The sequence below is a fragment of the Rhinolophus sinicus genome, linkage group LG15 (genome assembly GCF_036562045.2).
Source record: "Rhinolophus sinicus isolate RSC01 linkage group LG15, ASM3656204v1, whole genome shotgun sequence".
Taxonomy (NCBI): domain Eukaryota; kingdom Metazoa; phylum Chordata; class Mammalia; order Chiroptera; family Rhinolophidae; genus Rhinolophus; species Rhinolophus sinicus.
In genome coordinates this window covers 35889395-35901275 of record NC_133764.1, presented here as the reverse complement: position 1 = coordinate 35901275, position 11881 = coordinate 35889395, and the positions used below count along the sequence as shown (strand labels likewise).

The 11881-nt window shown below is 57.8% G+C and overlaps 1 protein-coding gene across 2 annotated transcripts in view; it reads right to left on the bottom strand.

The window, feature by feature from the left end:
- Positions 1-932: 932 nt before the first annotated feature.
- TMEM104 (transmembrane protein 104) overlaps positions 933-11881 on the bottom strand; it is a 55720-nt gene continuing 44771 nt past the window's right edge. The window contains exon 10 of one of the 2 annotated variants that reach the window (XM_019745605.2): positions 933-4890. In XM_019745605.2, the coding sequence (XP_019601164.2) occupies positions 4130-4890 (761 nt within the window). In that variant the 3' untranslated portion in view covers positions 933-4129. The remainder of the gene's footprint in view (positions 4891-11881) is intronic. The other variant, XM_019745606.2, reaches the window with a different exon arrangement.

The window sequence follows — 11881 nt, the reverse complement described above, 5'->3', positions numbered from 1 at the left end:
CTGAGGAGTCACAAGGTTCAGGCTGCTCTGCTCAGTGCCCAAGATCATTAATAACCAAGGACTGGAAAGATAATTAAAAGCCCAACGTGGAGCGGAGCCTGCTGCTGCTGGCTCCGAGGAGGGGCCAACCCTGTGCCTGGGCCGGGTTCTTGGCTGCCTCGTCCCTTCTCTAGGAATGTGTTCTGGGGAGAAGTGAGCCTGTGGGAAGTAGGAGCAGGAAGGACGCCTCCTGCTGAGTCGCCATGCGCCCTGCCCCTCCGAGGGGGGGCCAAGGAAGGGTCCTGCACTATCAAGGGGAGGGCAGAAGGCCTGGCAGCGGAGAGGAGGGAGCAGACCGTGTCAGAGGCTACAGATGTTGAAGCATCGTAAACAGGGGCCTGACTGTGTAGCAAAGATCAAGCTGTGACCACCCAATGCTAGCGTGTCCTTCCAGTGGGACACAGACAAGGCCCTTGTCACTAGTCTCAGGAGTAGGACCTTCTTTACTATCTCACCTTGCTCCCTCCTGCCGCTGTCGCTCTTGCCTCGCCTGTCTTTACTGAGTAGCTCATGGTCCACACCACTTTCTTCCTGGGAGCCAGATGTGTGCTGGAGGAGATGCAGAGCTTAGAAAAGGGCGAACATGATACCCTTGGTCAGAAGCCCTGGTTTCCGTCTGGCTCTTTAAAAGGGGACAGCTGTCCTTAAATTTCCTGGGGGGGAGGGGGGAGGTTGGGGAATGAGACCACTCCCTCCCAAAGCCCTCTAGATCCTGAAGAATTCAGGCCAATTTCCCATTTCTGAACTGTAGCAAGCAGTTGCTGCGAGAAGACACTTGACTAACTGGGAGGCGATGAAGCCAATTAGGCACCTGGGTACCCAAACCAGAGGTCTTCAGCGAGTCTGGGGGTTCATGGCTACCAGGGCGGTTATGGCTGGCATGTGACAAGGGAGCCGGCATCAGCACAGCTTTATTGAGCACTTTTGTGCCAGGCACTAAGCTCACTAGTTTAGTTCCCACAACCTGTCAGCAATACAGGTACTATTATCTCATGTCACAAATGACAGGAGAGCGTGGAGGTTCTCGGCCTGCAAAGGGCAGGTCTGAATTCTAGGTCCACACTCTTGATTCCTAAATTATGCCACTGAAGTCCACGTGGAAAGTACCAGGCACTCAACAGATGTTACTTCTCCCTTTCTTCAATCAACAGCATGAGCCCAGGCGTTGGAGAGAAGGGATGAGATAGCACAGCTCCCTCCCGCAGCCCTGGATCTCAGTCTCGGAAGAGCGGGCTTTTCAGTGGCCATTAGCGTAGCAGGGCCAGGCATCAGCCCTGCTCAGGAATCGGACAGGCGTGGTGTCAGCCTTCCGCTTGCCCATGGTATTGCATCCCGAGGGCCTGGCACTGCCAGGTTCTTCCCCTGCCGGGGGGCTGGTTTCCCGTGAGGTGGGGCAGCGCCTGCCCTCCCACCTCTGTGACTTTAACCTCAGCCTGTTGCCAAGGCTGCTCCCAGCTCCTGTGTGTCAGGAACAGCTGTGTGGCTAAGAGCAGGGCGAGATGCCCACGGCCCACCTTCCCCTACTCAGCAGTGCCTCCCAGCCTGTCACCTGCCATCTGCCCCATCCAGAAGCCCGTGGCTGCCTCTCTGGCCTCAGGTGAGGGAACAGACAGGAGCTGCTGGCACGAGGCTCCAGTGCTTTGGCAGGGAACAAGGCAGAGAACGCTGGCTCCACCTTGACCCGGCCTGCCCCTGGGGCCAGTCTGGGCAGACGACGTCGGGGGGAGGCTGCTGAGTTTTCGTTCTCCTCCACAGTGACACTTGTACCTAGGCTGGCATCCCCTTCTGCCCTCCCACCACCAACCCCCTGGGGTCCCTCTGTCAGACAAAAACCAGGACCCAACTGACCACTCCCCGAGCTGATGTAAACACAGCCCAATGTGCTTGATGCACAGTGAGTGAGCACCATTAGGGATATGTCCTCTCCGCCTGGCTCTCAGCAGGAGAGAGGTGACCCCATCTGACCTCCATTGGGACAGACAGCAGGTGAACATAGAGCAGCAAAGAAACTCAGACAGTGCCCGGCTTGCCATCAGCGCTGTCGTCACCTCAGGTCAATTCCCTTCAGGACTGGGGCTGCCCAGCTAAGAGGGGCAAGCAGCCACCAGACTCCACTGCTGTGGCTCCAGATTGTCACATAAATCAACTTGGGCTTTATGATGCTAATAAATTCATGTTCAAAATTTGGTTTGGAGCCTGGGGCAACAGGATGATTTAATTTCATTTGTCCTTAAGCAAAAAGGAAATTGGAGAAGGGTAAGTACAAATGTTTTGGGTTTTCAGCAAACAGCAGGGACAGCTCCAGGAAGGGCCTGAGCCACAGGGGGCCTGGCCACCCCAGGGCCTTCCCTGCTGCATGCACCTTGTGGTGGGGCCTCTTGGAAAGAAGCTACAATGGAAGGTTGGAAAGGGGTATCGATCTTTCAGGTGAATGGAAAATGATGATACATGGGTGCAAGCTGTGAGAACTGAGAATGTGTGGCAACAGAGAAAGCAGATCACCGCCAATTATGATACGGAGTTCTCACAGGCTGGGGCTGCTGGGGGCCAAAGGTGGGGGGTAGTGTTGCCTGTGGACTCCCCATGTTCCTGAAAATCCCACGTACCTCTCTGCCCTCCAGAGATCACCGTGGGCCCCAGGAGGCCCAGTGCTGTTGCTCTATTCAAGTACAAAGCTGGTGCAATGCGGAGGGCTACAGAGGTTCCCTAAAGAGGGCTGAGCAAGGCACACTGAAATCAAAAGAGGGGCAGGGGCCTGGGACCCCACCCCAGAGAGGCAGCTCCCGGCCAAGCTGCTCTGGGCTCTAGGACAGGTGGGACCAGGCCCAGGGCTGGGGGCAGCCAGGTTCAGGAAGGAACCCCAGGTCCTGAAGCGGAAGGCACATAGAAAATGCAGGGTGCATCGGTCAGCTGTTCCCGAGGGAGGCTGCCCCGCAGGTACATGCATGATTGTGATGGGGCGGGGACCACTGAAGAGCTGGCGAGGTGATGGGAACCCAACCCTCCTTCCATGGGAATGCTGGCCGGTGTCCTGTCTTACCACACGGTGCCCAAGGGACATGGAGTGTGTGAACACCGAGCACCCACAGCCTGGCTCGAAAGGGAGCCACTTGTAGTGTTGCAGCAGGGACAGGGAGCAGGTCTGACCTCTTACAGGGTGGGAACCACCAAGCCCACTCACTGCCACATGCCCAGGGCTCTCCCAAGTCACTACGGTGGAGGGTGGGGGCAGCTCCCTTGTGGTGGCCCTTATACACTGCGCTCCGCACTGCAGGACACCCCAGGAGCCCCGGTGGGACAGTCAGCAGAGCAGAGGATCTCTTTCAGGGGTCACAAGCTCCGGGCTTTAAACCAGTGCACGAGCTGCTGTGTGCCCCGTTGAAGGGCTGCTCCTGAGTCATCTGGGCTCAGGAGCCTGGAACAGGAGCTGGTGCCCAGACCAGGGCCCTCCCAGCTCTGGGTGGGGGACCTTGGTACCAATTAGCACCTCCTGCTCTGGTCATCACGCTGGCCAGGACCTCCCCTAGGAGTGACACTTGGCGACGCCACGCCTGGAGAGAAGGTGGGCCCTGCCCATCACTGGCAGGCCTGGTGGGGAGGAGGGTAGGCTCTGGGATTCATCCTGAGAAGGCGGCAGCTTCTTGTGGACATTTCCCAAGCCAGGACAGGAGAGGGGGCTGGGAGGGAGGCGGGGGACATGGCATCTGATATAAATAGTGGCAGTGCCAGCACTGCGTTACCACCGTGCAGGGAGAGGAGCCCACCCCTGGTGGTGGTGGGGGGTGGGGCGTGTGTGTAAAGCAGGGGGTCGATTCCAGTAACCAGTCCTGGAATTGGGAGCAGTGGCGTGCCCAGTTGTGCGGCTCAGCTGGGGTGGCCCTGGCAAGTGAGGTGAGGTGCAGGCTGCGGGGAAGCTGGGACGGGCAGAGGATCCCCAGGTAGAGATGTGCAGGGTCCATTCCCAGAGCCCGGGTCATGCCTGCCTCACGAAGACCTGGGAGGCAACTAGATTTTGGCTCTGCAGGCGCGGAGGGCTGAGCGGGGCCAGGCTGGGGCCCCTACCCCCCTTGTCAGCAGACATGTCCCGCCATCAGAGCTTGGTCTCGCTGAGGACGATGTTGGCGGTGACGAAGAAGAAGCAGGAGAAGGCCCAGAGCAGCACAAAGCCCACCCAGAAGGTGTGGCGGAAAGGGGACCTGTGCTTGTTGACGGTCCCGTGGCCGAAGGCCAGCTGGGTGTCCTTGCGGCAGTGGTATACCAGGAAGGCGGGGATGACGTACTGGATGCCGGTGCCCGCATAGGCGCCCGTGATGCCCACCAGGGACTCCAGGTCGTGCGTGCAAAAGGCTACCAGCACTGGGGGCACCAGGGTGATGGCGGGAAACACCACTCGGTCCACCACCCAGGGGTACGTGCCCCCCTCGCGGTGGAAGAGGGTCTTCCAGTTGTTACGCAGGGTCACGGCGATGATGGGGAAGTTGGTGCTGATGGTGAAGACAGGGAACAGGCCCAGGAAGTAGCGGACGGCGGCCACGCCCACCACGTCGCAGCGCGCGAAGTTGAGGGTGTACATGTCCAGGAGGCGGTCCCCGCGGAAGCAGAAGATGGCGGTGAAGGACAGCAGGCCGTAGAAGGCCAGGATCAGCACGTAGTCCAGGAAGACCAGGCGTGTGACGTGGCGCTTGGAGGAGATGGGCGTGACGAGGGAGGGCAGGGAGTGCTGGCACATGAAGGAGTACACACACACCCCGAACAGGTTCCGGAGCCCGGAGAAGTCGGCCAGGGGCGGGTGCCCCTCCCCGTGCCCGCGCCCGATGCGGACCAGGGCCAGCACAATCATGACGGCGAAAGCTGGAAACGAGAGGGGCGTCAGCCAGGGCGGGAGGAAAGAGCCTGCCGAGGACGGGGCCGGAGCCCCGTGAGCAGGAATCCTAAATTCATGTGGCCCTGAGGGCCACGCTCGGGGGCAGGTCAGCAGTGGGTCCTGACCTGGTACGTGTCCCGTTCATTTCCTCTTCATGTCCCCCTTAAACCCTCCCTCACCCCTGCCCCCGCCCCCACAGTAGATAAGGGAACGTCTCGAGGGGAGACCCTGAGCGTGGTAGGAGGGTGGCTCCCCTTCTCGGAGGAGCACACAGTCCTGGCCAGGGACAACCCAGCTCCCTCATCGGCCCCCAGGGGCTCTCTCAGGACCTCTGCCAGCTTCCTGGCAGGATCAGGCACAGGGACAAAGTGGTGTTTGCGTTCCCACCCTTGGTTTATAAAACCTGTCTGGGATCTGGGGGCCTGAGGGGTAAGAGGCCCCGAGCATTTGGGAGGAGGTGTCCTCCTGGGCCAAGGGCATCTGAGGGGAAATGGGAGCGTGCTGGCAGCCCTGAGCAGGGGAGGGCACCCAGGCCTTACATCAGACAGCAGGGTACACACGGTCACTGGAGGAAGAAACGGCACTGAAGACCAGGCTGGGGAGGCAAACGGCACACATGGCTCTGTTCTCCTGGGCCTGGTGGCACAGGCAGCGGACAGAAAAGTGACTCTGACGTGGGTTTGCTTGCAGAAGGGGAAGGGGACCTGTGACACTATCTGTTCAGAGCAAACGGCTCCAGGCTGGCTTCCAGTCTTTTACAGCGGCCCTCCTCTGGGTCTTACACCTGGGCCAGGCTCACAGGCTGCTGTTCCAGAACGTAGGCTCCCTGAAGACAGATGTACTTCTACATCCAGCTCTCTCTGAGTCTCATCTGCGATCCAGATTACCCAGAACTGCCACCATTAGCCATTCAGCACACAGGGTCCCTGTTTCCAATTTCGGGGTTCGCAAACCACTATTCTCTATTCAGACCAAAGCCGAAAGCCCCTCTAGCCTACGCCCCAATCCCTCAGGCCAAGCCCACGGTGCCACTTGCCATTTCTTGGTGAGTGCCACAGGCGAGAGAGGAAAGGAGCAGTGGGCTGGAAGAGGCCAGGTGCCAGCTGGCCCTCAGATGCCCAGGGCTCCTCCTTGGGTGGGAGACTGGGGGTCCCCTCACTGTCGCCTTCAGGCCACATCACACACCCTGGCTCCCTTCTCCTGAGACTCAAGGAGACCAGACCATCTTCCCACAAAGATACTTGGAAGTGGGCTCAGCGGCAATATCATCTATTACTTTGAATCAGAGCTGCCTGACCCTGCCGGGGACAGAGGGGGCGAGGAAACAGGCCTGTGAAGATTGCCAATAAAGAAGATGATCTGTTTCTGACTCTCGGCCGCCCTAGTCCCTGCTATTCCCGACTCCCAGAGCCTCACGATTCGCAATGCCCCAGGGACATCACAAATCTTGCCAGTCAAGGGGGAAAGTGGCGCCCCAGTTCCTCCCAGGAGCTGCCTCTGGCTTAACCCTCTAGGGGGGTGGAGGGATGTGTGACAGGACACCTCGTGGGGCTTTCCTGCATCCTCAGGATGACTCAGGACCCCGGCAGTCTGGCTCGTCAGATTTCTGGGGTTGGGTACAGGGGGGTGTGCAGGGCAGAGATGTCTGTGGAAGAACAGCAGCACAGGAAGTGTGCTGGCGCAAGCACTGAGGGAGAGGGGACCCAGGGGAAAGGCTGGATGGGGTGGTGGTGGAGTCCCCCGTGCCAGAAAGGGTTAGGAAGCAGAGCTGAGCGGGTGGTGTGGCCACAGTGGGAACCCAGGGGCCCTGGCGCTGCCTGGTGATTAGCTATTCAAGAGGCTACAGCGGACAGTTCCATCACCACGGGCAGGGCACCGGGGTCAGGGCACAGGGGACAGCTGCTGCAAGGCAAGATGCAAATCCTGCTGTGCCTCTACCATCTTGGGCTGTCACCTCATGACCTGGTGCCACTCCTGGCCTGGGCCAAGGCTGGCCCGGACCCTGAATGCAGAGAGTGGAGGAATCCTCTAGGTGTCTGTTGGCCTTGACCTCAGGGCCCTGGGTGCAGTGAGCAAGTGAGAAGCCAGGAAGAAATTGGCTGTTGGGGTGTGAGTGCCTCACTGCCCTCTCCAGCTCACAGCCCTGAATCTCCACGAGGTTGTAAGAAATGCAGGATGAAACTGGCTTGTGAGCTGTCTGGTCAGCCCTGAGTGGGGGCTCTGCTTATTGTAAATAAACCAGTTTACGAAGCAGCTTTCTAAAGATGTGAGACTGGTTTTTTAAAGCATGCATGCGTTCCTCTCCCCGCACCCCAAGAACGGTACACCTATACTAGGGGTCCACTATGGGTGATAAGAAAATGTATCTTACAATCTTCTTCTAGCTGTAATTAGTTTTACCGTATAATACTATTACCTAGATTAGTCACAATGTTGTTCTCTTTAATCAAACAAATCTATTTCCAGAAACAACAGGCTTATTTCCAAAAACCAGGTCTAACTTCAAGGGCTGGAAGTCCGGGAATTATGATGCCAGAGGCTCTTGGGAGGCAATTCCAGGAGCATTAAAAAGTGGCTGCTTCATGGGTTGCAGCTCCCCAATAAGCCTTCACTAACCTCGAAATAGGCAGGGAAAACATGAGCCAGAGGCCCTTTGGTTCCCCCCAACCACTGCTAGGATGCAGGGCGGGCACTGGCTGTTCTCTGGAGTGGAGAGGGAAAGCAAAATGTTCTGAGCTGGTCTCCACGCTGGCAAGTTCAAAACAAACCAGGGCTATCCTAAACACCATGTCGCGATGGAGAGACAGAGAGAAAAGGGAAGGGAAGGAACCAGGAGGGCCAGGCGTGGGCAGCCCTCGCCTTGAGCGGTCCTGGGACCATAGCAGGAGGACTAACTCCCCACTGCTGCCTGGCCCCTGCCCTTGAGACCACACTCCTTTGCCCTGGCCCGTCACTCCTCTGGCTGCTAGAAGAGCAGCCATCTTTTAGATTGTTTGTCTGGTCCCTGGGAGATAGCTGCTCCCAAAACTCACTAGGTCTGATGATAAATCAAGATGAAATAAGGATGCTAGGCTGTGAGCGACAGACATAGGTGGGAGGGGCAGGGCTCTGAGCGCAGCCCCTGCCGCCCAGGGAGCCCGGCATCACCCACCTGGCTGAGGGTGTGTGGCAGGCGGGACGATGCCAAGGTGGACAGAGCGCTGAGCGCGCCCTGACAGCTTATGACCAGGGCCTGCAGTTCTCCGAAGGCAGGGTTGGCCTCAGCTTGTCTCACCCTCACAGGCCATGCTCAGAGAACCCATGTGACGGCTGAGGGTCACAGTCCACATCCACCGGCATTCCACAGCAGAAGTCATGAGTTTCTGCGGGAGGATTCTGGGGGTGGGGGGTGGGGAAGGAGGCGAGGGCCTGACATGTTACATGAGTGGCTGTCGGGCCTTGGAAGGTGCAGCTACAAGGTGATGAGGCAGGACAAGAGACTTCTCTTTTCACATCTGAAGTAACAGGCCCTGTAAAAACAACTGCACTTGTTTTGTGTGACTTATCGACTCAACTGGGACCACTCATTCATTCATTCATTCATTCACTCATTCAACAAAGGTGTACCGAGTGCCCGCTGTGGGCCAGCACTATTCTGGGATCGGGGGTAGTGCTGAGTAAACAGATACAGACCCTCTCCTTCAGGAGTTACAGTCCGGCGGGACTAACGGGTGGGAGTTAGAGGAGACAAATTATAACAACGTACAAAGAACTGGTTAATAGTCACATTAGCTGCTGGAGTAGATGGTGAGACCTGTCATGGGAGGCGTCCAAGCCCGGGGGCAGAAGACCACCGGGGGTCACAGAGGGGAATCAGCTGTCAGAACCCAATGTGGAAAGACCCGTCAGGCTGTCCCACTCTGCAAGCCTGTGGCTGCCACACTTCCTCTCGGTGCAGGAGGAGGAGCGTGATGCAGGCCCCGGGGGACGCACTCAGCCTCCAGGCGCCAGCCAGCCCGTGACTAACTTGGCCTGAAGAGCTGCGCTGCTTTCAGACTTGTTCTGAAAGCTGCTGAGTCTGTAAGCCGGCCTCACCATATCGGGTCCCCATGAGCCCCCGCCTGCTCCCCACTCTCCCAAACATCCGACTCCTCAGGAGGGAGAGAGGGGAGCGGAAGGCAAATCCTCATCTCAGTACAAATCCTGAGCCCTGAGCCGACAGCTTAGAGAAGACATCTCCCGTCCCTGTCTGAGGAGGTTAGGTGACAAGTAAAATTTACACCAAGAGTGACCCGGCCATCTGAGGACACCGCCCTCAGGACCTGGATAGCTCCCGTCCATCCAGCTGAGGCACGTCCAGTCAATGAGTGCCAGGACGGGCTGTGGAAAGGTCAGTGGTTCACGCCAGTATCAGCACTGAGACACTGACAGCCGAGGGCCAAGGTGTTATATGTACTAGTCCTTGAAAAGCTGCAGGACAAATAGGCTCCGAGTCCCCCTGGGCTGTGACTCCCAGGGTGGCCTGCCTTAAAGAGGGGAGGCACTGGCTAGGCCTGGGGGTCCTTTGTGAGTGGCCTGTGGTCCTGGGTCACTGAGTCCCAGGGACATCTTGATAAAGGCTGGAGCTAGAACTGAGCTCCTGGAACCCTGGACGGCTCTGCCCAACGGCCGAGGCCTCCTGAGGCTCTGACCCCAGCGCCACTTGTCTCCTTGGCAGGTGCTGGAAGAGTAAGTAGTACAGCTGCTGTGGAGGAGGAGGGGTCACATGCCCACTAAGGCAAGGAGTGCACAAATACGCGGAACCAGGACTCTAAGAGCCGGCGGTAAAGCCACAGACTCCTCCCAGCGGCACCGTAGGGTCTGCGCCCACAGCCCCCGACCCTTCCCACAAGCGCCCTGCTGCATCCCTGCTGCATCGGGCCCTGTCTTGAAAGGGCTGCCTCCCGGGGAGCTGTCCCTTCAACTTTAACCTCTGAAACTGGCCCCAGATGCCCCGAGGCTGTGGTAGGCCCCAGCCTGGGCTGCTCCCAAACACCTTGCTGTTGTCCGAGCCAAATAAGTGGCTCTGGCTGTGACACATGCATGGCAGAGCCACCCATCATGGCAGCTGTCGGGAGGGCGGGCGCTCTCTTCTCCAAGCAGACAATCCACACACCAGGCTGAGGAATGGCTATGTCTGCCCATTCCCAGCTCGGGCACTCGCGCTCCACTAGCCTCATCCCTCACCACTGCACTGCCTTCCATGGGCGCTGGGCCATGGGTATGTCTCTCCCTAGGCTGGGTCATCAGAGCTTGCCCCCCCGCCCCATTCAGGAGAGCTGGGAGGAGCTGATGGGGTAACACCAACCTGAGCTGAGAACCACTAAAAACCAAGCAGCTTCTTGGCCCTAAAAGCAGGAACAGGTGACTGGGCCATTGTCCCTTAAATAATAGGACCAACTGTAAACAGGGAGGGCAGGCTCACAAGAGCCACGGGCGGGCGGGGGTGTGAGTGGAAGCTCAGCCCAGGAAACAGCCAGCGGGAGGGAGGCTGCTGCTTTTTTCTGAACAAGCTCCAGTTTTCAGTGACACTGGGTTCACCTCCTGATTCTGCCACTTAGCTGTGTGATCTCGGGGCAGATGATCACGGGACGCTGAGAGGATGGATAAGATGGCACAGCGAAGCACTCAGGCAGAGTCTGCCCACAGCAGTGGCTCAGAAACGTGTAAATCACTTGAATCATTGCAGAAACCTTGTTCCCTCTCCTGAGGGCCCAGGGCCCAGGCAAGCAGGAAACCCTGTCAATGCCCGATTCTCATCTACCTCCTTCCGCTCCCAGGAGGATATTGGGATCACACTAGAGCCCTCACCTTGCCAGGCCAACTGGAGCCGCAGACACGACCCTTCCCAGGACAGCCCTGCTCTGAGCTGCTGGGGCCCAGGCACCAGCTAATCTAGCGCACTGGGGTCGGGGTGGGGTGGGGAGGGGTGAGGAGACCCCAGACAGGCTGCTAACACCTACTCTGTGAACCAGAGCAACCCTCTTCTTGCTCCACCTAAGGTCACACAAGGCCCAGCTGTCCCTGTCACTGTGTCACCTGGGGGGATTCTGGGTGAGTACTCTCTCTTTATGGGGCTGAACGACATGGAAAGAGAATTTTGTTTAGGTTTCTTCGTGGCTCGAGTCGTTTCGTCCTCCCCCAGTCATTACCTCCCCAACTGAGCACAGGCCTTTCACGTCCGGAAAGATAGGGCACACTCGTCTCTGGCTGGGAGGCGTTCCCTTCGGGAACAATCAGATACTCCCTACACAGATGAGTTTGCCTCCGGAAGCATCTTGGCCCTGGGTCAGAGCTTTATCTCAGGCCAGTAAGACTTTCTGTGATTGCTGGTCTGGCCTGTAATAATAACTCACCAAAGAATCATGGGGGTTTCTGCGGAAGGGAGGGAACTTAAAGCCAATCTGACTACCTTCCCAGGTTGGGTCATCCCCGTGGTTTCTGGAGGATTCCAGCTCTGTCCTCCTCCTCTTCATCTCATAGACGTAGAAGAGAAGGGTGTTTAAATAATTGTTACAGGACTGACGTTCTACTCCGTGGTTAAATTATTTATCCCAAAGGACTCAGAGCGGAGCCTTCCCCTTTGCAAGTGCGCTGGGGGAGGAGGTTGTGGATAAAGGGCAGGCATTTGAGTCTCTGAAGCTATTAAGTCTTAAGTAAGAAATCAAGAGTTCTGGCATCTTCATCCTTCAACCTACCACACCCTCAAAGCACGGTAAGGGGGGCTGCCCGGGGAGGGTCTCCATTTTTCATCGTAAGCTGTCAGAGCCAGTTTGCAATTGCTGGGAAAGCGGAGCCGAGGGACCTCTGGCTGCTGGCCAACTAATCTTCTTCCCAGAGATTGGAAACATAAACTTGGGCGCTGTCACCTTTCCTAAAGGCTGTCCTCTTGTTATGAACTGTCTCCCCCACAATTCTTATGTTGAAGCCCTGATGCCCAGGGTGACTGTACCTGGAGAC